General features: G+C 45.1%; 1 protein-coding gene across 1 annotated transcript in view; it reads left to right on the top strand.

Moving 5' to 3' along the window:
* LOC139545258 (serine incorporator 5-like) overlaps window positions 1–25,525 on the top strand; it is a 59,738-nt gene that overhangs the window by 15,789 nt on the left and 18,424 nt on the right. The window contains exons 3-5 of the mRNA XM_071352842.1: window positions 14,395–14,573; window positions 14,670–14,752; window positions 23,847–23,940. Coding sequence (XP_071208943.1) covers window positions 14,395–14,573; window positions 14,670–14,752; window positions 23,847–23,940 — 356 coding nt within the window. The remainder of the gene's footprint in view (window positions 1–14,394; window positions 14,574–14,669; window positions 14,753–23,846; window positions 23,941–25,525) is intronic.

The following is a 25,525-nucleotide window of genomic DNA, read 5'->3' as shown; positions in this document are numbered from 1 at the left end:
CAACTCCAACACCATCATTAAGTTTGCCGACGACACAATGGTGGTAGGCCTGATCACCAACAACAACCTCTCCCTCAACGCCAGTCAGACAAAGGAGCTGATCGTGGACTACAGGAAACGGCGGGCCAAGCACACCCCCATTCACATCGACGGGGCTGTTCTACAGCTGCAGCATCGAGAACATCTTGACTGGCTGCATCACTGCTTGGTATGGCAACTGCTTGGCCTCCGACTGCAAGGCGCTACAGAGGGTAGTGTGTAGGGCTGTTGCGGTGGCCGTATTACCACCACACCGGCAGTCATGAGTCATGACCGTAGTAAAATTCTACGTGACCGTTGAGTCAAGGTATTCTCCTCTTATGTACTCTGGACGTGTTAGTAGAACCCAACTCACTAATGATCATCAGGTTCTAAGGGCTCTATTGTCCCTCTAACCACTCTGACATCAATGCAAATGCTATTGGAAATCACATCAAACACTTATCTTCAAAACAGTATGTGCTTTTAAATCTCACCACACAGTGATTGATCAATTTGAACAGGTTGAAACTGAGTGGAAAACATGGTCGTTGTGGATGGTTTCAAAGCCTAACAATGAAATGGACAACGCTTTCTATATACATATTAGAGCTTATGCATACGCATAGGTCTATATATGAGCTGAAGCCCGAAAAAAAAAACTAAATTAAAATAATGAGTGTGCCGTTATACAATACGTAACCTACCACATAGTACACATGGCAGAAAGACATACAAAAAATACAGATTTAAGATACATAATTGGTCTAGCTTATATTAAACAAATCCAGAGTTAGCCTATAGTGAATCTGTATTTGATTTTGAGTATCCTAGTAATAGGGAATTGTTTATATTTTCATAATGAATAGGCTGACACATTACCTTAAGCTGCTATACGTAATATCTCACCACCATGAGTTTCCATCTCCTCTTTCCTTCATTCCTTTCACCAGCGCGCAGAAAGAGGGGCTGTCAACAGTTAAATAGAAATATGTTTAGTTGTGAAAACATGTTACTATCGATGTTCATGAACAGATTTCACTTGGTTTCCCAAATAAAGTACTGACTGGGTAGCTGCAGGAACAGGGTTGGAGAGCCCATGACATACAGAGTTTGGGCGGAATATCACCCGTTGCGTAGTGTAATAAATGGAGTAGCCTACCCAACATCAGTAAAATGAACCTTCAGGAAAGTGGCCTCCATCCGCAGTTCCAGTGCGTAAGGATAACATGTATTTTCCCTCCTACCCCTGTTCCTGCCCATTTGATAATGGGCCATTCTAAATTGAAACTAATTTTACATATTAGTAAAGACAATATTAAATTGAGAATAGTTTGATGGGTGAAAATATGATCACTTGATAAGAGAACAGCATGTGCAGCCTGAGGCAGGGAACACAGCGGAAAGCTTTTATTGTGATTTTCTCAAGTCACCAATAGCCTATAGTCACATCATGCAGCCCATATATCTTTACATTTCTAAGGCATTCTATCATTTGTATCATTGACATCTAAAGTTTCCAAATAATTCTAAATCTAGCATATACCCCCAAGACAATGCTAACCTCTCACCATTACAATAACAGGGGAGGTTAGCATATTTGTGGGGTATGATATTTGTGCGTCTGTAACTTTCTCACTCATCATTATTCACGATTAATTCAGGATTATCTGTAGTCATGGTAACATCCACATTAATGTAGAATTGTTTAGACATATATTATATTCTTATTTACAATAAAAGTGACTCCAAAATGGAACAATCCACAATTACCATTTATTTCTATTGGGAACAAAATAATCTGAAACACAACCAAAACAAACAGAACATGCATCCAATAAGTTTTTAGAGTCACAAGGTTGATGTAATCATTGCATTCTAGGAACATGGGACCAAATACTAAAATGTTGACTACTTTGATACACATATAAGTGAATTATTCCCAATACCTTTGGTACCCTGAAATGAGGGGACTATGTACAAAAAGTGCTGTAATTTCTAAACGGTTCACCCGATGTGGATGAAAATAACCTCTAATGAAAGATGACTGTTTGCACTTTAACCCCATAGTCGTTGTATCATTTCAAATCCAAAGTGTTGGAGCACAGAGCCAAAACAACAAAACGTTTGTCACTGTATTTATCAGACTGTTACTGTCCTACTGGGCACACACTGGTTGAATCAATGAAATTACTTTGAACCAACGCGGAAATAGACGTTGAACTGACGTCTGTGCCCAGTGGGATGGCACTGACTGTGACTACTCTACCACTGAAAGAGCTGTCAAAGACTCTCCCTCTCTCTTTGTATAGAGCAGACTTCCTGCTGTTTAGCTCCATATGAAACAGACATTCTGTAAAAGGAACATCCAGGCACAAAATGGCTCCCGTTAGACACACATGATGAACACTAACACCAGCGCAGTGGATGCACACGCACACACACACACAGACACACACACACACACACACAGCGCAGTGGGCAGTCTAAAAGATGAGAGCGCGGTCATTGTGTATGTGTGTGAGAGAGCGTTGGTCTTTTGTCAGTAGATTTACAGCAGTGAGAGTCAGCGCTGTCCTTCTCCTAATCAAACCTCTATCGACATGCTAATCAGCTCCTTCACAACACACAAAGACTACAAAAACAGCCTGTTATATTACTGCCAAGCCAACTGCTCTATATCCTACTACACTGTGTCTATAGTGGCTGTGGTACTGAACTATGACAGCTCTATCCAGTGACTGGCCGACTATACTACAGCCATGTTAGGGGTGTCCGATTCAACCAATAATCTAGAAAGTGGAACAGTCAGGTGACGTAGACCAAAGGACATTTGAGGTTTTTGTTAGTTTGTTTGGATAGAGCAGAACTTATGTACCAGGAAGCTACTACAAGTGAAAGCTGATGCATGGCTCCAGGGCAGCATTATAAAGGACATTCCAACACACAGCCAGTCGCTCACTGGTTTAAAACACTTTTATATAGAGACGCCCAGCGCCCAGCGTTGAAGCAGCTGTCTTTATTTCCTATAGAAATGACTCAAGTGACTCTTGCTCGGTCTTTCCACTTTCTATAGGCGTTCTCACTCCCTCCCTCTGTCCCTTTATATAGGCCTACATCCTTTGCCTCCTTTTCTCTCCTCTCTCTCTCTCTGTCTCTCTCCCTCTGTCTCTCTCTCTCTCTCTCTCTCTCTCTCTCTCTCTCTCTCACTCTTTCTCTCTTTCTGTCATTTGTTCTCTCTGCTGAAAGCAGGCTGGTAATTTATTCATCCCTGTCTTTGTTTGTTGTGGCTGACAGCCTCAGTAACAGGCCGAAGAGAAAGAGAAAGACGGTTTGATGGAGAGAAAGAAATAGGGCTTGGTGGAGAGAAAGAGGGTTTGGTGTCGCTGCCTGTTCCTTTTGCAGCTTGTTTAGAAGCGTGACGCTCAGCATGGACCCTATTAACTCTACTCTGACTGAAGACTGTGGGCTCCTCTGTCCTCTGGGGAACACACACACACATACAGACGTGCTGTGATTTGTGTGATCCATTCCTTTTTTAATTAGAATAATATTTGTTTCTCAATTTTTTCCCAAAAGGTTTCTCCCCACTCCAGATACAAACGTATACATACGAACAACAACTTACAGACACACATAAACAATGACTACATCTCATCTGCCCAGACCTTCCTCCCTAGTGCCTGCATTTTTGTTTGCCACTTGTACCAATTTATTTTTCTTGACAAATCCATTCCGCCATAATAGTGATATTACCATACCTATAGTGTTAACATGGCTCCTTGTCTCTCTCCGTCTCTCTCCATCTTTCTCCGTCTCTGTCTGTCTGTCTGTCTGTCTGTCTGTCTCTCTCTGTCTGTCTGTCTCTCTGTCTGTCTCTGTCTGTCTGTCTGTCTGTCTGTCTGTCTGTCTGTCTGTCTGTCTCTCTCTCTCTCTCTGTCTCTCTCTCTCTGTCTCTGTTTCTGTCTCTGTCTGTCTCTCTTTCTCTCTGTCTGTCTGTCTGTTTGTCTCTCTCAATTTTCAATTCAATTAAATTTGCTTTATTGGCATGACGTAACAATGTACATATTGCCAAAGCTTATTTTGGATATTTACAATATAAATATAAAAATGAGAATCAAAATTGTCAACGGGACAACAGTAACAACAATAACCAAGTGTCAAAATAACCATACATTCAACAATAACAATAAACATACAGTAGAGTACATGTGCAGGTTGATTGGTTTGTCAGACACTGTTCCTCAACTCATAGCAGGCAGCAATGTAGTGCGCTGCCAACCCACAGCTCTCTGCGTCCTCCCCCAACAGGACTGGTAGCCTACTCTCATCAGAGAGGTCTTTGAAACCTTGAATAAGAGTTTCAAATTTGGGGAAATGACACTCTCTAATTGTTTTATATTTTTTACATTTTGTCAGGAAATGCAGCTCCGTCTCAGGTTCTGCTGTTGAGCAGTGGTTGCACAGCCTTTCCTCTACAGGGAGCCAGGTTTTCCTGTGTCTACCCTTCTGTCACGTTCCTGACCTTATTTCCTTTTTTTTTGTCTGTGTTTAGTTGGTCAGGACGTGAGCTGGGTGGGCATTCTATGTTTTGTGTTTCTATGTTGGGTTTGTTGTTTGGCCTAATATGGTTCTCAATCAGAGGCAGGTGTTTGTCATTGTCTCTGATTGGGAACCATATTAAGGTAGCCTGTTTGCACTGTTGGTTTGTGGGTGATTGTTTCCTGTCTTTGTGTTCTGCACCAGATAGGACTGTTTTCGGTTTTCACATTTATTGTTTTGTAGCTTGTAGTGTTCACGTTATTATTCTTTATTAAACATGTTGAACACTAGCCGCGCTGCGTTTTGGTCCTCTCCTTCATCCCAGGAAGAAAACCGTTACACCTTCTCAATGGCAAGGCTGTGCTCACTGATCCTGTACTTTGTCATGGTTTTTCTAAGGTTTTTATCAGTAACCATGGTCAAATATTTAGCCACAGTGTACTGTCGATTTAGGGCGAGATAGCACTGCATTTTGCTTTGTGTTTGTGCTTGTGTTTCCCAATAAGCAATATAGTTTTGTTTTGACTGTGTTGTAATTTAGTTTATCCTGATTGATTGGATGTTCTGGTCCTGAGGCTTCAGTGTGTTAGTAGAACAGGTTTGTGAACTCAGCCACAGGACCAGCTGGATGAGGGGACTCTTTTCTTTGCTCAGCTCTTGGCATTGCAGGACTTGGTAGTGATATGAGATGGGGTCACTGTATTTTTGATTTTTCCAAAACTTAATTGCTCTTTTTTGAGTTTTTATTATTAGTGGATATTGGCCTAATTCTGCCCTGCATGCATTGTTTGTAGTTTTCCTCTGGACATGTAGGATAATCTTACAGAACTCTGCATGCAGGGTTTCAATGGGGTGTTTGTCCCATTTGGTGAAATCTTGTTTTGCAAGTAGACCCCACACCTCGCTGCCATAAAGTGCAATTGGTTCAATGACATATTCAATTAGTTTTAGCCAAATTTTAATAGGTATTTCAATTTGAATTTGCTTTTTAATGGCGTAGAATGCCCTGCGTGCTTTCTCTCTCAGTTCATTCACTGCCTCATTAAGGTGTCCAGTTGAGCTTATTTTTATACCTAAGTAATTGTAGTGTGTGCAGTACTCTATATATTTTGTACCAATTGAGAACTTTGGTCTAATTCCCTGAGATCTGGATCTTCTCTGTAAAATCATTATTTTAGTCTTTTTGGGGTTTACTGCCAGGGCCCAGGTCTGGCAGTACTGCTCTAGCAGGTCCAGCCTCTGCTGTAGGCCATGTGCTGTGGGTGACAGCAGGCATAGGTCATCTGCGAAGAGTAGGCATTTAACCTCTGAATTGTGGAGACTAACACCAGGGGCCGAGAATTTTTCTAAAATAGTGGCCAATTCGTTGATGTAAATATTGAAGAGTGCAGGGCTCAGATTACAACCCTGACGAAGGCCCCGCCCCTGGTTAAAGAATTCTGTTATTTTCTTGCCAATTGTAATGCTGCACATATTGCAAGTATACATTAATTTAATTATGTCATATGTTTTACCCCCTACACCACTTTCAATAACTTTGTAGAACAGTCCTGTATGCCAAATAGAATCAAATGCTTTTTGGAAGTCGATAAAGCAAGCGTATATTTTGGTATTATTTTGGTGGACATGTTTATCTATCAGGGTGTGTAGGGTGTAAATATGATCAGTTGTGCGATGTTTTGGTATAAATCCAATTTGGCTTTTACTCAAGACATTGTGCTTATGAAGGAAGTTTAGAACTCTTACATTTATAATACTACAGAAAACCTTCCCCAGGTTACTGTTCACACAAATGCCTCTGTAATTGTTAGGGTCAAATTTGTCTCCGTTTTTAAAGATTGGGGTTATGAGTCCTTGATTCCAGATGTCAGGGAAATAACCTACACTCAGGATCAAATTAAACAGTTTTAATATAGCCAATTGAAATTTTGCACTAGTGAGTTTGAGCATCTCATTTAGGATGCCATCAGGTCCGCATGCTTTTTTTATTTTATTTGAGAGCCTGAAGTTTCTTATAGAGCTCCTGGTCAGTAATTGGGGAGTCCAATGGATTTTGATTGTCCTTTATAGATTTTTCTAATCCATTCAACTTCTCATGAATTTGGCATTGTTCTGCGTTTCTGTCAATTTGAACGGTGTTGTAGAGTGTTTTAAAATGGGTTGTCCATATGTTACCATTTTGTATCGCAGATTTCTTTTGTAATTAGTTTTTTCCAATTTTGCCAGAAGTTGTTTGTGTTTATGGACTCCTCAATTAGTGTCAGCTGCTTGCTGTTGTACTGTGCTTTTTTGGTTCTGAGTGTACGTTTATAGACTTTTAAAGTCTCACAGTAATGAAGGCGTAATTCACCATTATTTGGGTCTCTGTGCTTTTGGTTGGATAGTGTTCTTTTTTCCTTATAATTTTACAATCTGCATCAAACCAGTTGTCATCTGTGTCACGTTCCTGACCTGTTTTCTCTTGTTTTGTATGTCTTTATTGGTCAGGGCGTGAGTGTTGGGTGGGCAGTCTAGGTTTTCTATTTCTATGTTGGGTTTTGTGTTCGGCCTGGTATGATTCTCAATTAGAGACAGGTGTGTATCGTTTGTCTCTGATTGAGAGTCATACTAAGGCAGCCAGGGTTTCACTGGTGTTTTGTGGGTGTTTGTTTCCTGTGTTAGCGTTTGGGCCACACAGGACTGTTGCAGGTTAGTCACGTTTGTTGTTTTGTTTATTTGTAGTGTTTGTTGGTTTGCCATTAAAATCATGAATACCTCCTACTCCGCATCTTGGTCCGATCCATGCTCCTCCTCGTCTGAGGAGGAGAACGACATTGACAGCCGTTACAGAAACACCCACCAAACCAGGACCAAGCGGATTGGAGAAGGAAGGCAGGAACAAAAGCAATGGAGAGAAGAGGAATGGACATGGGAGCAAATACTCAACGGAGAAGGACCCTGGGCTAAGGTGGGAGAGAATCGCCGCTCTCGGGAGGAGAAGGAGGCAGCCACAGCCCAGGAGCGCTGGTATGAGGAGGCAGCACGTAAGAGAGGCTGGAAGCCCGAGAGGCTCACCCAAAGATTTCTTGGGGGGGGGGCTAAAGGGGAGTGTGGCGAAGCCGGGTTGGTTACCTGAGCCAACTCCCCGGGCTTACCGTGGAGTGAGAGGGCGTCGTACTGGTCAGACACCGTGTTATGCGGTAAAGCGCACGGTGTCCCCAGTACGCGTGCTTAGCCCGGTGCGGGCTATTCCACCTTGCCGCACTGGGAGGGCTAGGTTGGGCATCGAGCCGGATGTCATGAAGCCGGCCCAACGTATCTGGCCTCCAGTACGTCTCCTCGGGCCGGCGTACATGGCACCAGCCTTACAGGTGGTGTCCCCGGTTCGCCTGCATAGCCCAGTGCGGGCTATTCCACCTCGCCGCACTGGCAGGGCTACGGGGACCATTCAACCTGGTAAGGTTGGAGAGGCTCGGTGCTCAAGAGCGCGTGTCCTCCTTCACGGTCCGGCATATCCGGCGCCACCTTCCCGCCCCAGCCCAGTACCACCAGTGCCTACACCACGCACCAGGCTTCCAGTGCATCTCCAGAGCCCTGTTCCTCCTCCCCGCACTCGCCCTGAGGTGCGTGCCCTCAGCCCGGTACCTCCAGTTCCGGCACCACGCATCAGGCCTATTGTGCGTCTCAGCCGGCCAGAGTCTGCCGTCTGCCCAGCGGTGCCTGAACTGCCCGTCTGCCCAGCAGTGCTTGAACTGCCCGGCTGCCCAACGCCGTCTGAGCCATCTGTCTGCCCAGCGCCGTCTGAGCCATCCGTCTGCCCAACGCCGTCTGAGCCATCTGTCTGCCCAACGCCATCTGTCTGCCCAACGCCGTCTGAGCCATCTGTCTGCCCAACGCCGTCTGAGCCATCTGTCTGCCCAACGCCGTCTGAGCCATCTGTCTGCCCAACGCCGTCTTAGCCATCCGTCTGCCCAGCGCCGTCTGAGCCATCCGTCTGCCCAGCGCCGTCTGAGCCATCCGTCTGCCCAGCGCCGTCTGAGCCATCCGTCTGCCCAGCGCCGTCTGAGCCATCCGTCTGCCCAGCGCCGTCTGAGCCATCCGTCTGCCCAGCGCCGTCTGAGCCATCCGTCTGCCCAACGCCGTCTGAGCCATCTGTCTGCCCAACGCCATCTGAGCCATCCGTCTGCCACGAGCCATTAGAGCCGCCCGTCTGTCCCGAGCCGTTAGAGCCGTCCGTCAGTCAGGAGCCGCTAGAGCCGTCCGTCAGTCAGGAGCCGCTAGAGCCGTCCGTCAGTCAGGAGCCGCTAGAGCCGTCCGTCAGTCAGGAGCCGCCAGAGCCGCCAGCCAGTCAGGAGCCGCCAGAGACGCCAGCCAGTCAGGAGCTGCCAGAGCCGCCAGCCAGTCAGGAGCTGCCAGAGCCGCCAGCCAGTCAGGAGCTGCCAGAGCCGCCAGCCAGTCAGGAGCTGCCAGAGCCGCCAGCCAGTCAGGAGCTGCCAGAGCCGCCAGCCAGTCAGGAGCTGCCAGAGCCGCCAGCCAGTCAGGAGCTGCCAGAGCCGCCAGCCAGTCAGGAGCTGCCAGAGCCGCCAGCCAGTCAGGAGCTGCCCTACAGTCATGAGCTGCCCTACAGTCATGAGCTGCCCTACGGTCATGAGCTGCCCTCCAGTCATGAGCTGCCCTACAGTCATGAGCTGCCCTACAGTCATGAGCTGCCCTACAGTCATGAGCTGCCCTACAGTCATGAGCTGCCCTACAGTCATGAGCTGCCCTACAGTCATGAGCTGCCCTACAGTCATGAGCTGCCACTCAGTCCGGAGCTGCCACTCAGTCCGGAGCTGCCCCTTATCCCGGAGCTGCTGCCCCTTATCCCGGAGCTGCTGCCCCTTATCCCGGTGCTGGCCCTTATCCCGATGCTGCCCCTTCATTTAGGTGGGTTGAGTTGGAGGGTGGTCATTGGGAGGGGGATACGGAAGCGGGGAGTGACTATGGTGGGGTGGGGACCTCGCCCAGAGCCTGAGCCACCACCGTGGTCAGATGCCCACCCAGACCCTCCCCTAGACTTTGTGCTGGTGCGCCCGGAGTTCGCACCTTAAGGGGGGGGTTATGTCACGTTCCTGACCTGTTTTCTCTTGTTTTGTATGTCTTTATTGGTCAGGGCGTGAGTGTTGGGTGGGCAGTCTAGGTTTTCTATTTCTATGTTGGGTTTTGTGTTCGGCCTGGTATGATTCTCAATTAGAGACAGGTGTGTATCGTTTGTCTCTGATTGAGAGTCATACTAAGGCAGCCAGGGTTTCACTGGTGTTTTGTGGGTGTTTGTTTCCTGTGTTAGCGTTTGGGCCACACAGGACTGTTGCAGGTTAGTCACGTTTGTTGTTTTGTTTATTTGTAGTGTTTGTTGGTTTGCCATTAAAATCATGAATACCTCCTACTCCGCATCTTGGTCCGATCCATGCTCCTCCTCGTCTGAGGAGGAGAACGACATTGACAGCCGTTACAATCTGATCTTTTTTGTTTTGTTTTTTCTCAATTTCGATTGTGCTTCTTTTGCCTGAATATATAGTTGATGTTTTGTACTGCTAGATTGATGCCTTCTTTACTGTGAGTGAATGTGGTATCCAGATAGTTATCTAAGAGTGTTTGGATATTTTGGTTACAGGTTGCTTTCTGGTATACTTCTGTGCTGTTTTGGGCCCATCTGTATGAATGTCTGATGTTGTACAGCTTACTGGGCTGTGAATGTGTGGTTGTTTCCATGTCTGTTCTTTTGAGGAATACAACCTAATTTGGCTGTGATGTAGTGGTGTTAGTGGCTTGACAGTGAATGAGCTGAGAGAGAAGGGGTCAGTGTCTGTGATCACATAGTCTACTGTACTGTGGCCAAGAGGTGAGCAGTAGAGAGAGTCCCCCCGTAACCTACCATTGACAAAGTACAGACTAGATGTCGACCGATTAATCGGAATGGCCAATTAATTAGGGCCGATTTCAAGTTTTCATAACAATCGGAAATCGGTAATTTTGGACGCAGATTTTGCCAATTTTTTTTTTTTTTTTATTATTATTTAAAAAAAAATGTTTACACCTTTATTTAACTAGGCAAGTCAGTTAAGAACACATTCTTATTTTCAATGACGGCCTAGGAACGGTGAGTTAACTTCTCACGAGTCACCAACCCTGATCCGGTAGCACCCCCCACCCCCCACCCCACTGAGTAGCATAGCTAGCATAGCGTCACAAGTAACTTGTAGCATCTAAATATCATTAAATCACAAGTCTAAGACACCAGATGAAAGATACAGGTCTTGTGAATAAAGCCACCATTTCAGATTTTTAAAATGTTTTACAGGGAAGACACAATATGTAAATCTATTAGCTAACCACGTTAGCAAAGGACACGATATTTTTACTCCCAACAGCCTTTTCCTGCGTCAGTAGCTATCACTAATTCGACGAAATAAAAAAATATATAGCCACTAACCAAGAAACAACTTCATAAGATGACAGTCTGATAACATATTTATGGAATTGCATAGTTTTTTTTTTTTAAATGTGCATTTTTCAGGTATAAATCACAGTTCTACATTGCAGCTGCAATCTGAAAAGGTGCCGACCAAGCCAGAACAATTACAGAGACCAACGTCATATAACTAATTACTAATTTTAAAACATTTCAGAAAAATACACAGCGTACAGATATTGAAAGCCCAACATCTGGTGAATCCAAACAATATTTCAGATTTATGAAATGTTTTATAACGAAAACAAAATGTTGCGCTAAATTAGCATAGCTATACCAGGCAGATTCGGCTAGGCGCCCACGGCCAGTTCACATGCACAACAGATATGATATAACATCGTAAATTGGGTCTTACTATGGCTGATCTTTCATCAGAATGTTGCTCAAAGTGTCCTTTGTCAAGATGAGTCGTTGGTTCCGTTCAGAAATGTTCCTTTCCCACTCCATTTAGCACAGGTACCGGTCGAGTGGCACGGATTTCTCAAACGTAAATACAATCCGACAACGGAACACCGCAAAACTCCCGGAAAAATTCAAATAATCTGATTAAACTATATTGAAAAAACATACATTACGATGATATGGTCACATGTATCAAACAAAATTCGACACGGAGATAGTTTTCATACATAACGCCAGCAAAACAGTACACAATCGCAGCTCAAATTCGAGCGATTCAGTAAACCGGAAGTTGTCGGTCACGCCAAAGAAATGGGTCCTATTTCACGTCAGTCCCAGATAAACAAAGAATTTCTCCTCTGACGTCCTCTTGACAACCAGAGGAAGGCGAATGAAGTGTGTTTCTGGTCATAGGGGGCACGACCATATATAGGCAGAGCTTTGAAGCCAGCATAACACATCTTGATTTTATGTTCTTGGTCATGGAAAGTGCTGTGAAATGACTTCTGTATCACTCAGAGACAAAATTGAAACGGTTTTAGAAACTAGAGATTGTTTTCTTTCCAATGGTATTATTTATATGCATATAGTAAGAGCAATAATTGAATAAGAGGCAGTTTAATCTGTAGAGCAAATTATGCTAATGGAAAATAGCACCCCCTGTATTCTCAAGAAGTTAACTGCCTTGTTCAGGGGCAGAACGACAGATTTTTACCTTGTCAGCTCAGGGATTCAATCTTGCAACCTTACGGTTAACTAGTCCAATGCTCTAACCACCTGCCTCACGAGGAGCCCGCCTGTTACGCGAATGCAGTAAGAAGCCACGGACAGTTGCTAGCTAGCATCAAACTTATCTTATAAAAACAATCAATCATAATCACTAGTTATAACTACACATGGTTGATGATATTACTAGTTTATCTAGCGTGTCCTGCGTTGCATATAATCGATGCAGCGCGCATTCGCGAAAAAGGACTGTCGTTGCTCCAACGTGTACCTAACCATAAACATCAACGCCTTTCTTAAAATCAATACACAGAAGTATATATTTTTAAACCTGCATATTTAGCTAAAAGACATCCAGGTTAGCAGGCAATATTAACCAGGTGAAATTGTGTCACTTCTCTTGCGTTCATTGCACGCAGAGTCAGGGTATATGCAACAGTTTGGGCCGCCTGGCTCATTGCGAACTAATTTGCCAGAATTTTACGTAATTATGACATAACATTGAAGGTTGTGCAATGTAACAGGAATATTTAGACTGATGGATGCCACCTGTTAGATAAAATACGGAACGGTTCCGTATTTCACTGAAAGAATAAATGTTTTGTTTTCGAGATGATAGTTTCCGGATTCGACCATATTAATGACCTAAGGCTCGTATTTCTGTGTGTTATTATGTTATAATTAAGTCTATGATTTGATAGAGCAGTCTGACTGAGCGGTGGTAGGCACCAGCAGGCTCGTAAGCATTCATTCAAACAGCACTTTTGTGCGTTTTGCCAGCAGCTCTTCGCTGTGCTTCAAGCTTTAAGCTGTTTATGAATTCAAGCCTATCAACTCCCGAGATTAGGCTGGTGTAACCGATGTGAAATGGCTAGCTAGTTAGCGGGGTGCGCGCTAATAGCGTTTCAAACGTCACTCGCTCTGAGACTTGGAGTAGTTGTTCCCCTTGCTCTGCATGGGTAACGCTGCTTCGAGGGTGGCTGTTGTCGATGTGTTCCTGGTTCTAGCCCAGGTAGCGGCGAGGAGAGGGATGGAAGCTATACTGTTCCACTGGCAATACTAAAGTGCCTATAAGAACATCCAATAGTCAAAGGTATATGAAATACAAATCGTATAGAGAGAAATAGTCCTATAATTCCTATAATAACTACAACCTAAAACTTCTTAACTGGGAATATTGAAGACTCATGTTAAAAGGAACCACCAGCTTTCATATGTTCTCATGTTCTGAGCAAGGAACTTAAACGTTAGCTTTCTTACATGGCACATATTGCACTTTTACTTTCTTCTCCAACACTTTGTTTTTGCATTATTTAAACCAAATTGAACATGTTTCATTATTTATTTGAGGCTAAATTGATTTTAATGATGTATTATATTAAGTTAAAATAAGTGTTCATTCAGTATTGTTGTAATTGTCATTATTACAAATACATTTAAAAAACGTCCGATTAATCAGTATCGGCATTTTTTGGTCCTCCAATAATCGGTATCGGCATTGAAAAATCATAATCGGTCGACCTCTAGTACAGACCCAGGCTTCTACAGAGCTGCAACAGATCCCTTCCGTTTTTGTTGACGGTGCTGTCACTGTTGTTTCTATGGGGGAGATGAAGGCAGTTAGAAACAGTATGGCCTGTAATAAAGCTGTCCCCTCGTGTGCTCGTTAGATCAGGTAGTGTTCCCTTGTGGTCGTTAGATCAGGTAGTGTTCCTGTGTGCTCGTTAGATCAGGTAGTGTTCCTGTGTGCTCGTTAGATCAGGTAGTGTTCCTGTGTGCTCGTTAGATCAGGTAGTGTTCCTGTGTGCTCGTTAGATCAGGTAGTGTTCCCTTGCGCGCATTTGTGTCCCCACAGATGAGCACATTTCCCTGGGCCTGGAAATGGCACGTCTCTTCCTCAAGGGTGGGGAAGATCTCCTCTGAGTAATACGGGGATTCTGAGGGGGGGATATGTATTGCGCAAAGGAACACATCTTTTTCTGTCATTACAAGTTCTTTTTTCAGTTTTAACCAAATGTAATATTTACCAATTTTGGGGGGATCAATTAGATTTTGTAGTTCGGATTTGTACCAAATGATCAATCCTCCAGAGGCTTGATCCTCTCTCTCTGTTTCTGTGTCTCTCTGTCTCTCTCTTTCTCTCTGTCTGTCTGTCTGTCTGTCTGTCTGTCTGTCTCTCTGTCTGTCTGTCTGTCTCTCTGTCTGTCTCTGTGTTTTAGATCCCGTTATACAGGGACCTGTGTGAGAAGCTGAATGCTGGTGAGAACTGCTCTACCTTGGTGGGTTACTCTGCTGTGTACAAGGTCTGCTTCGGCATGGCCTGCTTCTTCTTATTCTTCTGTATCTTCACCCTACGAGTCAACTCTGCCACTGGCTGCCGCGCCGCCATACACAACGGGTACGTGCACTGTCTACAGTATCGTGTGTGTGTGTGAATCTGTTTATTAATCTGTGTGTGTGTAGTGATGTTTGTCTCTCTCTCTCTCTCTGACAGGTTTTGGTTCCTGAAGTTCATAGCCTTGTTGGCCTGCTGTGTTGGAGGATTCTTCCTGCCAGAGCAGGACATCTTTCTGGAAGGTATGGACCCTTATGTCCCTTTTACTATCCCTAGTCTTTATACTCTCCATACAGTCCCTCCCTTCCCCTCCTCCCTGAGAGGAGAGACACTGCTCTGTCACACTGGGGTGTCTCACCTATACTCACCTGTAGAGGTCAGCTTGACTGTCTTTTTAAAGCCTTTCCTAAATCAGCTTTGAGAGAAGAGAGGGGGAATAAAGAGAGAGAAAGAGAGGGGAAGTAGTGTTATCTGCTCCCTTCAGAGGAGAGGACTGGTGCAGCTGCAGGCTTTAGTTATCATGTGTGTGTACAGTGATAATCTAGTCCCTGGGGTTGTCTATGGGATGACGACAAACAAGGGGTTATGCAGAAGTCAAGTGTACACACCCTGCAGAAGATATGGAACAAGAGCTTTGCAGTATTTCAAATGTATGATCTCTGCCTTTCTTCCTCCCTCCCTCTCTCTCTCTCTTTCTCCCCTCATCTCTCTTCAATCTTTTCCCTTCTCTCTGTCTCTCTCTTGTCTTTTCCTCTCTCTCTCTCTCTCTCTCTCTCTCTCTCTCTCTCTCTCTGTCTCTCTGTCTCTCTGTCTCTCTCTTCTCTCTCTCTCTCTCTCTCTCTCTCTCTCTCTCTCTCTCTCTCTCTCTCTCTCTCTCTCTCTCTCTCTCTCTTTGTCTCTCTGTCTCTCTCTTTGTCTCTCTGTCTCTCTGTCTCTCTCTTGTCTTTTTCTCTCTCTCTCTCTCTCTCTCTCTCTCTCTCTCTCTCTCTCTCTCTCTCTCTCTTTGTCTCTCTCTTGTCTTTTCTTCTCTCTCTCTTTGTCTCTCTCTTGTCTTTTCCTCTCTCTCTCTCTCTCTCTCTCTCTCTCTCTCTCTCTCTCTCTCTCTCTCTCTGTCTCTCTCTCTCTCTGTCTCTCTCTTGTCTTTTCCTCTCTCTCTCTCTCTCTCTCTCTCTCTCTCTCTCTCTCTCTCTTTGTCTCTGTCTCTGTCTCTGTCTCTGTCTCTCTCTCTCTCTCTCTCTCTCTCTCTCTCTCTCTCTCTCTCTCTCTCTCTCTTTGTCTCTCTCTTGTCTTTTCCTCTCTCTTTGTCTCTCTCTTGTCTTTTCCTCTCTCTTTGTCTCTCTCTTGTCTTTTCCTCTCTCTCTGTCTCTCTCTTGTCTTTTCCTCTCTCTCTGTCTCTCTCTTGTCTTTTCCACTCTCTCTGTCTCTCTCTTGTCTTTTCCACTCTCTCTGTCTCTCTCTTGTCTTTTCCACTCTCTCTGTCTCTCTTTCTCTCTCTTGTCTTTTCGTCTCTCTTTCTCTCTCTTGTCTTTTCCTCTCTCCTCCTCTCTCTGTCTCTCTCTTGTCTTTTCCTCTCTCCTCCTCTCAATTCAATTCAAGGGGCTTTATTGGCATGGGAAACATGTGTTAACATTGCCAAAGCAAGTGAGGTAGATAATATACAAAAGTCAAATAAACAATAAAAATGAACAGTAAACATTACACATACAGACGTTTCAAAACAATAAAGACATTACAAATGTCATATTATATATATGCAGTGTTGTAACAATGTACAAATGGTTAAAGCACACAAGTTAAAATAAATAAACATAAATATGGGTTGTATTTATGGGTTGTACCAATGGTGTTTGTTCTTCACTGGTTGCCCTTTTCTTGTGGCAACAGGTCACAAATCTTGCTGCTGTGATGGCACACTGTGGAATTTCACCCAGTAGATATGGGAGTTTATCAAAATTGGATTTGTTTTCGAATTCTTTGTGGATCTGTGTAATCTGAGGGAAATATGTCTCTCTAATATGGTCATACATTGGGCAGGAGGTTAGGAAGTGCAGCTCAGTTTCCACCTCATTTTGTGGGCAGTGAGCACATAGCCTGTCTTCTCTTGAGAGCCATGTCTGCCTACGGCGGCCTTTCTCAATAGCAAGGCTATGCTCACTGAGTCTGTACATAGTCAAAGCTTTCCTTAAGTTTGGGTCAGTCACAGTGGTTAGGTATTCTGCCACTGTATACTCTCTGTTTAGGGCCAAATAGCATTCTAGTTTGCTCTGTTTTTTTGTTAATTCTTTCCAATGTGTCAAGTAATTATCTTTTTGTTTTCTCATGATTTGGTTGGGTCTAATTGTGCTGTTGTCCTGGGGCTCTGTGGGGTGTGTTTGTGTTTGTGAACAGAGCCCTAGGACCAGCTTGCTTAGGGGACTCTTCTCCAGGTTCATCTCTCTGTAGGTGATGGCTTTGTTATGGAAGGTTTGGGAATCGCTTCCTTTTAGGTGGTTGTAGAATTTAACGGCTCTTTTCTGGATTTTGATAATTAGTGGGTATCGGCCTAATTCTGCTCTGCATGCATTATTTGGTGTTCTACGTTGTACACGGAGGATATTTTTGCAGAATTCTGCATGCAGAGTCTCAATTTGGTGTTTGTCCCATTTTGTGAAATCTTGGTTGGTGAGCGGACCCCAGACCTCACAACCATAAAGGGCAATGGGCTCTATGACTGATTCAAGTATTTTTAGCCAGATCCTAATTGGTATGTTGAAATTTATGTTCCTTTTGATGGCATAGAATGCCCTTCTTGCCTTGTCTCTCAGATCGTTCACAGCTCTGTGGAAGCTACCTGTGGTGCTGATGTTTAGGCCGAGGTATGTATAGTTTTTTGTGTGCTCTAGGGCAACGGTGTCTAGATGGAATTTGTGGTCCTGGCGACTGGACCTTTTTTGGAACACCATTATTTTGGTCTTACTGAGATTTACTGTCAGGGCCCAGGTCTGACAGAATCTGTGCAGAAGATCTAGGTGCTGCTGTAGGCCCTCCTTGGTTGGTGACAGAAGCACCAGATCATCAGCAAACAGTAGACATTTGACTTCGGATTCTAGTAGGGTGAGACCGGGTGCTGCAGACTGTTCTAGTGCCCGCGCCAATTCGTTGATATATATGTTGAAGAGGGTGGGGCTTAAGCTGCATCCCTGTCTCACCCCACGACCCTGTGTGAAGAAATGTGTGTGTTTTTTGCCAATTTTAACCGCACACTTGTTGTTTGTGTACATGGATTTTATGATGTCGTATGTTTTACCCCCAACACCACTTTCCATCAATTTGTATAGCAGACCCTCATGCCAAATTGGGTCGAAGGCTTTTTTGAAATCAACAAAGCATGAGAAGACTTTGCCTTTGTTTTGGTTTGTTTGGTTGTCAATTAGGGTGTGTAGGGTGAATACATGGTCTGTTGTACGGTAATTTGGTAAAAAGCCAATTTGACATTTGCTCAGTACATTGTTTTCATTGAGGAAATGTACGAGTCTGCTGTTAATGATAATGCAGAGTATTTTCCCAAGGTTACTGTTGACGCATATTCCACGGTAGTTATTGGGGTCAAATTTGTCTCCACTTTTGTGGATTGGGGTGATCAGTCCTTGGTTCCAAATATTGGGGAAGATGCCAGAGCTAAGGACGATGTTAAAGAGTTTTAATATAGCCAATTGGAATTTGTTGTCTGTATATTTGATCATTTCATTAAGGATACCATCAACACCACAGGCCTTTTTGGGTTGGAGGGTTTTTATTTTGTCCTGTAACTCATTCAAGGTAATTGGAGAATCCAGTGGGTTCTGGTAGTCTTTAATAGTTGATTCTAGGATTTGTATTTGATCATGTATATGTTTTTGCTCTTTATTCTTTGTTATAGAGCCAAAAAGATTGGAGAAGTGGTTTACCCATACATCTCCATTTTGGATAGATAATTCTTCGTGTTGTTGTTTGTTTAGTGTTTTCCAATTTTCCCAGAATTGGTTAGAGTCTATGGATTCTTCAATTACATTGAGCTGATTTCTGACGTGCTGTTCCTTCTTGTTCCGTAGTGTATTTCTGTATTGTTTTAGTGATTCACCATAGTGAAGGCGTAGACTCAGGTTTTCCGGGTCTCTATGTTTTTGGTTGGACAGGTTTCTCAATTTATTTCTTAGATTTTTGCATTCTTTATCAAACCATTTGTCATTGTTGTTCATTTTCTTCGGTTTTCTATTTGAGATTTTTAGATTTGATAGGGAAGCTGAGAGGTCAAATATACTGTTAAGATTTTCTACTGCCAAGTTTACACCTTCACTATTGCAGTGGAACGTTTTACCCAGGAAGTTGTCTAAAAGGGATTGAATTTGCTGTTGCCTAATTGTTTTTTGGTAGGTTTCCAAACTGCATTCCTTCCATCTATAGCATTTCTTAATGTTACTCAGTTCCTTTGGCTTTGATGCCTCATGATTGAGTATTGCTCTGTTCAAGTAGACTGTGATTTTGCTGTGGTCTGATAGGGGTGTCAGTGGGCTGACTGTGAACGCTCTGAGAGACTCTGGGTTGAGGTCAGTGATAAAGTAGTCTACAGTGCTACTGCCAAGAGATGAGCTATAGGTGTACCTACCATAGGAGTCCCCTCGAAGCCTACCATTGACTATGTACATACCCAGCGTGCGACAGAGCTGCAGGAGTTGTGACCTGTTTTTGTTGGTTATGTTGTCATAGTTGTGCCTAGGTGGGCATATGGGGGAGGGAATGCTGTCACCTCCAGGTAGGTGTTTGTCCCCCTGTGTGCTGAGGGTGTCAGGTTCCTGTCCAGTTCTGGCATTTAGGTCGCCACAGACTAATACATGTCCCTGGGCCTGGAAATGATTGATTTCCCCCTCCAGGATGGAGAAGCTGTCTTCATTAAAGTATGGGGATTCTAGTGGGGGGATATAGGTAGCACACAGGAGGACATTTTTCTCTGTTAAGATAATTTCCTTTTGAATTTCTAGCCAAATGTAAAATGTTCCTGTTTTGATTAATTTAATGGAGTGAGTTAGGTCTGCTCTATACCAAATTAGCATTCCCCCTGAGTCCCTTCCCTGTTTCACACCTGGTAGTTTGGTGGATGGGACTACCAGCTCTCTGTAACCTAGAGGGCAACCAGTGGGTCCGTCTCCTCTATACCATGTTTCTTGCAGGATGACAATGTCTGCATTACCGATTTCTTTGGTGAAGTCCGGGTTCCTGCTCTTTAGGCCAAAGGCAGATGACCTCAGGCCTTGGATATTCCAGGATGATATAGTGAAGGCTTTTTGTTCCATAAAGTGTCCAATGTTGTTGGTCGGGGTTTGGCCTCAGGCCAGTAAGTGTGAGCAGAGCCTGCTGAGCATCTGGTACATGCCGTTGGCTTGGGCGAGTGTAAGAGTGGGGGTTGGGCCTGTTTGCCCGCTCACTACCTGGGCGTATGTGTGACTTCCATGTTGATGCCCTCTTTGCGGGGGTGGGGTGCATGGGGTGGGCAGGAGTGGCATGGGTCTGATCTGAGGGGGCCTAAATTGGGTGTGGGCATGGTTGATGTGGGGGGGGTGTGTAGGTCCAGGGGGGGGTCCTGGAGGTCTTGGAGGGTGTCTCGCTGGTCTGGGTGGGGTGTCTATTGATCTCTTGCTCCTGTGTGAAGTGTTGGGGCTTCGTTTGAGAGCGATGTCCTTTAGAGTCCGGGCAAAGGTGGGCACTGCTGCCTTGTAGAGGTGGACCTGGTCATAGAGGCTGTTCAAGTCCAGGGTGGAGTGGTGGGCCAGAAAAACATTTGGTTTTGAGGCACAGTCACGGGAAATGCTTGCGTTTACCCGCTGTATTGTAGCAGGGTGGAAGTCTTTTCGTGGTAGCAGGGTGGAGATAACCACTTGTGCGTTGGGGAAAGTAGAAGAAGCTTTTTCAATCACTCCCTTCAGTGCTGTGGCCACCCTTTCCTGCTGTGCTCTCAGGTCGTTTGTGCCTGTGTGTATTATTATGTGGCTAGGTGAGCCTAGTTTGTCCTCAGACAGAAGGTCTAGGGCGCGCTGGGTGTTTGGACACCAGAGTTTAGACACACTGTGTTTGGGAAAAAGTTGTTTTTTTTCTATATATTTCCCATTTGAGTCCATAAGAAGGACAATCTGTGTCTTGTGTTTGTCCTCAGTGGGTGTGGGGGGGTTGTCAGGAGGGCTATCAGGGTGGCTGACAGGGGGGGTGCTCAGGGGGGGTGAGAGCTGCTGGGCTTGGGGTTTTTCTTTTGTCTGTTCTGTTGTGATATCGTTTCTATGGTCAGGGTCTGGTGTGGACTGTTCTGCTGTGGTGTCGAGACTTTTGTCGGGTGCTGAGGTGGGCTGTTCTGCTGGCGTCTCTGTGGGGATGGCCACCTCCCTAGTGGGTTGTTCTCTGTCACATGCCATCCCCCTCAACCTCTCCTCCAGCAGTCTGATCCTCTCCTCTAGTGCTCTGTTCTTCTCCTGCTCCTGCTCTTTCTCCTGTTGATGTTGTCTCACCACTGTCCATAGTGCAGATATGTCTTTCTCCACCTCCAGCTCTCCAGGTCTGGTTAAGGGGGTGTTGTTGTGCTGGACTGTTGTCTGGGTCTGTGTTGACTGGAGTGTGATCACCTGCTGTTCCAGCTCCACCTGCCTTACCTCCAGCTGGGTGAATTTATCCTTCATTTCAATGAGGGAGAAGTACTCTGTACTGGGAGGTTGACTGTCTGCTGAGGGTTGCTCGTCTGTGGGGTTATATGGTGAAGAGATTTGGTCTGACCCACTTGGGGTGGGGGTATCTTTATCAAGGGAGAGCTTCTCCTGCTGGGCTAATTCTTTGATTAGGTGAAAGTCCAGCTGAAACTGTTTGTGGTTGCCCTGTACCAATACTGTTCCAGACTTATATAGGTTTATATTAGCTGACTCCTCGTCCTCGTTGTCAAGAATCCTGAGTTTCCACCCCTCGTTAACCCCCCCTCTCTTAACAGAGGGGTAGTGTGCTAATATAGCACTGTGCCATGCCTGGGGATGGTTTGTGTGGAAGATAAGGTTGCTGATGTTCCCATTTTTGTAATAGTCAGCAAAAAGTGTCTCTTGATTTTCCATAAGGAGCTTCATTTTGTGATCTTTTCTTGTCTTGTCATTTTTTACATGCACAGGGTACTGTATTTTAATTACTTCTGAACAGCGGGAGGCAGCTTCTAAGGCCTCTCCATTTGGTTGGGGTAGACTATTCGACTCTCCTGCCATTGTTGGGCTAATGGGCTTTGACACCTCTCACTTGACACTTAAGTGCTAGTTGAAGCTGTATCAAGCTTGGCAGAAATATGTTACTATTCAGTCCTTATAAAGTAGTGTCATGTATTGTTCTTCTTGGCTTTTGGAAATCAAATATAGTTTCAGACTAAACATTACTCACTCAGTTCCAGGTTGGGTGGTGTTCTCAGGTTTCTGTTGTTTTCCAGAGGATTTGCTGTATAGAATAATTAATCCTTGGTAGATGTGAACCTTCCAGGTGATTCCGTAAATCCGTCCAAAATCAGGTTGTAGGTATTGAGTTTTGATTTGAAGTGAGGGTTATGTTGTAGAGGGTAGCATCCTGTATGGGTTCCTGACAAAAAATCCAAGTTTATCTAACTCTAAATGTATCTTTTTTAAAGAAAATGCAGAAAAATGCAGGAGCTCATCTGATCGTGACCTCTCTCTCTCTCTCTCTCTCTCTCCCTGTGTCTTTTCCTGTCTCTCTGTCTCTCTCTTGTCTTTTCCTCTCTCCTCCTCTGTCTCTCTGTCTCTCTCTTGTCTTTTCCTCTCTCCTCCTCTCTCTGTCTCTCTCTTGTCTTTTCCTCTCTCTCTGTCTCTCTGTCTCTCTCTTGTCTTTTCCTGTCTCTCTGTCTCTCTCTTGTCTTTTCCTCTCTCCTCCTCTGTCTCTCTGTCTCTCTCTTGTCTTTTCCTCTCTCCTCCTCTGTCTCGCTGTCTCTCTCTTGTCTTTTCCTCTCTCCTCCTCTGTCTCTCTGTCTCTCTCTTGTCTTTTCCTCTCTCCTCTCTCTCTCTCTCTCTGTCTCTCTTGTCTTTTCCTCTCTCTCTCTCTGTCTCTCTCTTGTCTTTTCCTCTCTCCTCTGTCTCTCTGTCTCTCTCTTGTCTTTTCCTCTCTCCTCTCTCTCTCTCTGTCTCTCTCTTGTCTTTTCCTCTCCTCTCTCTCTCTGTCTTGTCTTTTCCTCTCTCTCTCTCTGTCTCTTGTCTTTTCCTCTCTCTCTGTCTCTCTCTTGTCTTTTCCTCTCTCTCTCTCTGTCTCTCTGTCTCTCTCTTGTCTTTTCCTCTCTCTCTCTCTGTCTCTGTCTCTTGTCTTTTCCTCTCTCTCTGTCTCTCTCTTGTCTTTTCCTCTCTCTCTGTCTCTCTGTCTCTCTCTTGTCTTTTCCTCTCTCCTCCTCTCTCTCTGTCTCTCTCTTGTATTTTCCTCTCTCCTCCTCTCTCTCTCTCTCTCTCTCTTGTCTTTTCCTCTCTCCTCCTCTCTCTGTCTCTCTCTTGTCTTTTCCTCTCTCCTCCTCTCTCTGTCTCTCTTGTCTTTTCCTCCTCTCTGTCTCTCTGTCTCTCTTGTCTCTCTGTCTCTCTCTTGTCTTTTCCTGTCTCTCTCTCTGTCTCTCTCTTGTCTTTTCCTCTCTGTCTCTCTCTTGTCTTTTCCTCTCTCTCTCTCTGTCTCTCTTGTCTTTTCCTCTCTCTCTGTCTCTCTGTCTCTCTCTTGTCTTTTCCTCTCTCCTCCTCTGTCTCTCTGTCTTTCTCTTGTATTTTCCTCTCTCCTCCTCTCTCTGTCTCTCTCTTGTCTTTTCCTCTCTCCTCCTCTCTCTGTCTCTCTTGTCTTTTCCTCCTCTCTGTCTCTCTGTCTCTCTTGTCTCTCTGTCTCTCTCTTGTCTCTCTGTCTCTCTCTTGTCTTTTCCTGTCTCTCTCTTGTCTTTTCCTGTCTCTCTGTCTCTCTGTCTCTCTCTTGTCTTTTCCTGTCTCTCTGTCTCTCTCTTGTCTTTTCCTGTCTCTCTGTCTCTCTCTTGTCTTTTCCTCTCTCCTCCTCTCTCTTGTCTTTTCCTCTCTCCTCCTCTCTCTGTCTCTCTCTTGTCTTTTCCTGTCTCTCTGTCTCTCTCTTGTCTTTTCCTCTCTCCTCCTCTCTCTGTCTCTCTCTTGTCTTTTCCTCTCTCCTCCTCTCTGTCTCTCTCTTGTCTTTTCCTGTCTCTCTGTCTCTCTTGTCTTTTCCTCTCTCCTCCTCTCTCTGTCTCTCTCTTGTCTTTTCCTCTCTCCTCCTCTCTCTGTCTCTCTCTTGTCTTTTCCTCCTCTCTGTCTCTCTGTCTCTCCTCAGTGTGGAGGTATGTTGGAGCCGGAGGAGGGTTCATCTTCCTGCTGATCCAGCTCATGCTGCTGGTGGAATTTGCTCACAGATGGAACACTAACTGGTGAGAACAACAACACCAATACTTCTAATAAAGCTCTCTTTGTCCTGCTGCTTTTCTTTATGTCTTCAGCCAAAACAGTCACACATAAATACAGAATTACATCATTACATAGGATAGACACACATCCTCCAAGACTAAAGTACTTCAGTATTTCTGTTATATGGAAGGGAATAATGCGTAGGGTTGTTGAGAAGGGAGAGAGGAATGTGGCACCTAAGGAGGGAGAAACGGACAGCGGGAGGAAAAGAGGATGGATCCCTGTGCCGTGTTGAAGGAAGGACTAGAAAGAGGGAGGAATGAGCCTTATGTAGGATTGCTTATTTTGGAGATGGAAGAGTATGAAGGAGGGAGAGAGAGAGGGGAGGGGAGGGGAGGGGAGGATGCCAGGATGGACTCCTGTGTAATGTTATTTATACAGGCGCGAGAGAGAGAGCGAGAAACAGAGGGAGAGAGAGAGAAACCGGGAGAGAGAGAGAAACCGGGAGAGAGAGAGAAACAGAGGGCGAGAGAGAGAAAAACAGGGAGAGAGAGAAAGAAAAATAGGGAGAAAGAGAGAAACAGAGGGAGAGAGAGAGAAACAGAGGGAGAGAGAGAGAGACAGATGGAGAGAGAGAGAAACAGAGGGGGGGAGAGAGAGACAGAGGGAGAGAGAGACAGAGGGAGAGAGAGACAGAGGGAGAGAGAGACGGAGGGAGAGAGAGAGACAGAGGGAGAGAGAGAGACAGAGGGAGAGAGAGAGACAGAGGGAGAGAGAAAGAGAAACAGAGGGGGGGAGAGAGAGACAGAAACAGAGGGAGGGAGAGACAGAGGGAGAGAGAGACAGAGGGGGAGAGAGAGAGAAACCGAGGGGGAGAGAGAGAGAAACCGAGGGAGGGAGAGAGAGAAACAGAGGGAGAGAGAGAGAGAAAGAGGGAGAGAGAGAGAGAAAGAGGGAGAGAGAGAGAGAAACAGAGGGAGAGAGGGAGAGAAACAGAGGGAGAGAGGGAGAGAAACAGAGGGAGAGAGAGAGGGAGAGAGAGAGAGAAACAAAGGGGAGAGAGAGAGAAACAGAGAGAGAGAGAGAAACAGAGAGAGAGAGAGACAGAGAGAGAGAGAGACAGAGGGAGAAAGAGAGAAACAGAGGGAGAGAGAAAGAAAAACAGGGAGAGACAAACCAAGGGGGAGAGAGAGAGAAACCGAGGGAGAGAGAGAGAGAGAGTAACAGAGGGAGAGAGAGAGAAACAGAGGGAGAGAGAGAGAGACAGAGGGAGAGAGAAACAGAGGGAGAGAGAAAGAGAAACAGAGGGGGAGAGAGAGAGAGAAACATAGGGAGAGAGAGAGAGAGACAGAGGGAGAGACAGAGGGAGAGAGAGAGAGAGACAGAGGGAGAAAGAGAGAGAGACAGAGGGAGAAAGAGAGAAACAGAGGGAGAGAGAAAGAAAAACAGGGAGAGACAAACCAAGGGGGAGAGAGAGAGAAACCGAGGGAGAGAGAGAGAGAGAGTAACAGAGGGAGAGAGAGAGAAACAGAGGGAGAGAGAGAGAAACAGAGGGAGAGAGAGAGAAACAGAGGGAGAGAGAAAGAGAAACAGAGGGAGAGAGAAAGA

This window comes from Salvelinus alpinus, chromosome 19, assembly GCF_045679555.1.
Source record: "Salvelinus alpinus chromosome 19, SLU_Salpinus.1, whole genome shotgun sequence".
Classification (NCBI taxonomy): Eukaryota; Metazoa; Chordata; class Actinopteri; order Salmoniformes; family Salmonidae; genus Salvelinus; species Salvelinus alpinus.
Note: the sequence above shows the minus strand (reverse complement) of the source record. Positions and strands in the feature narration are given on the sequence as shown.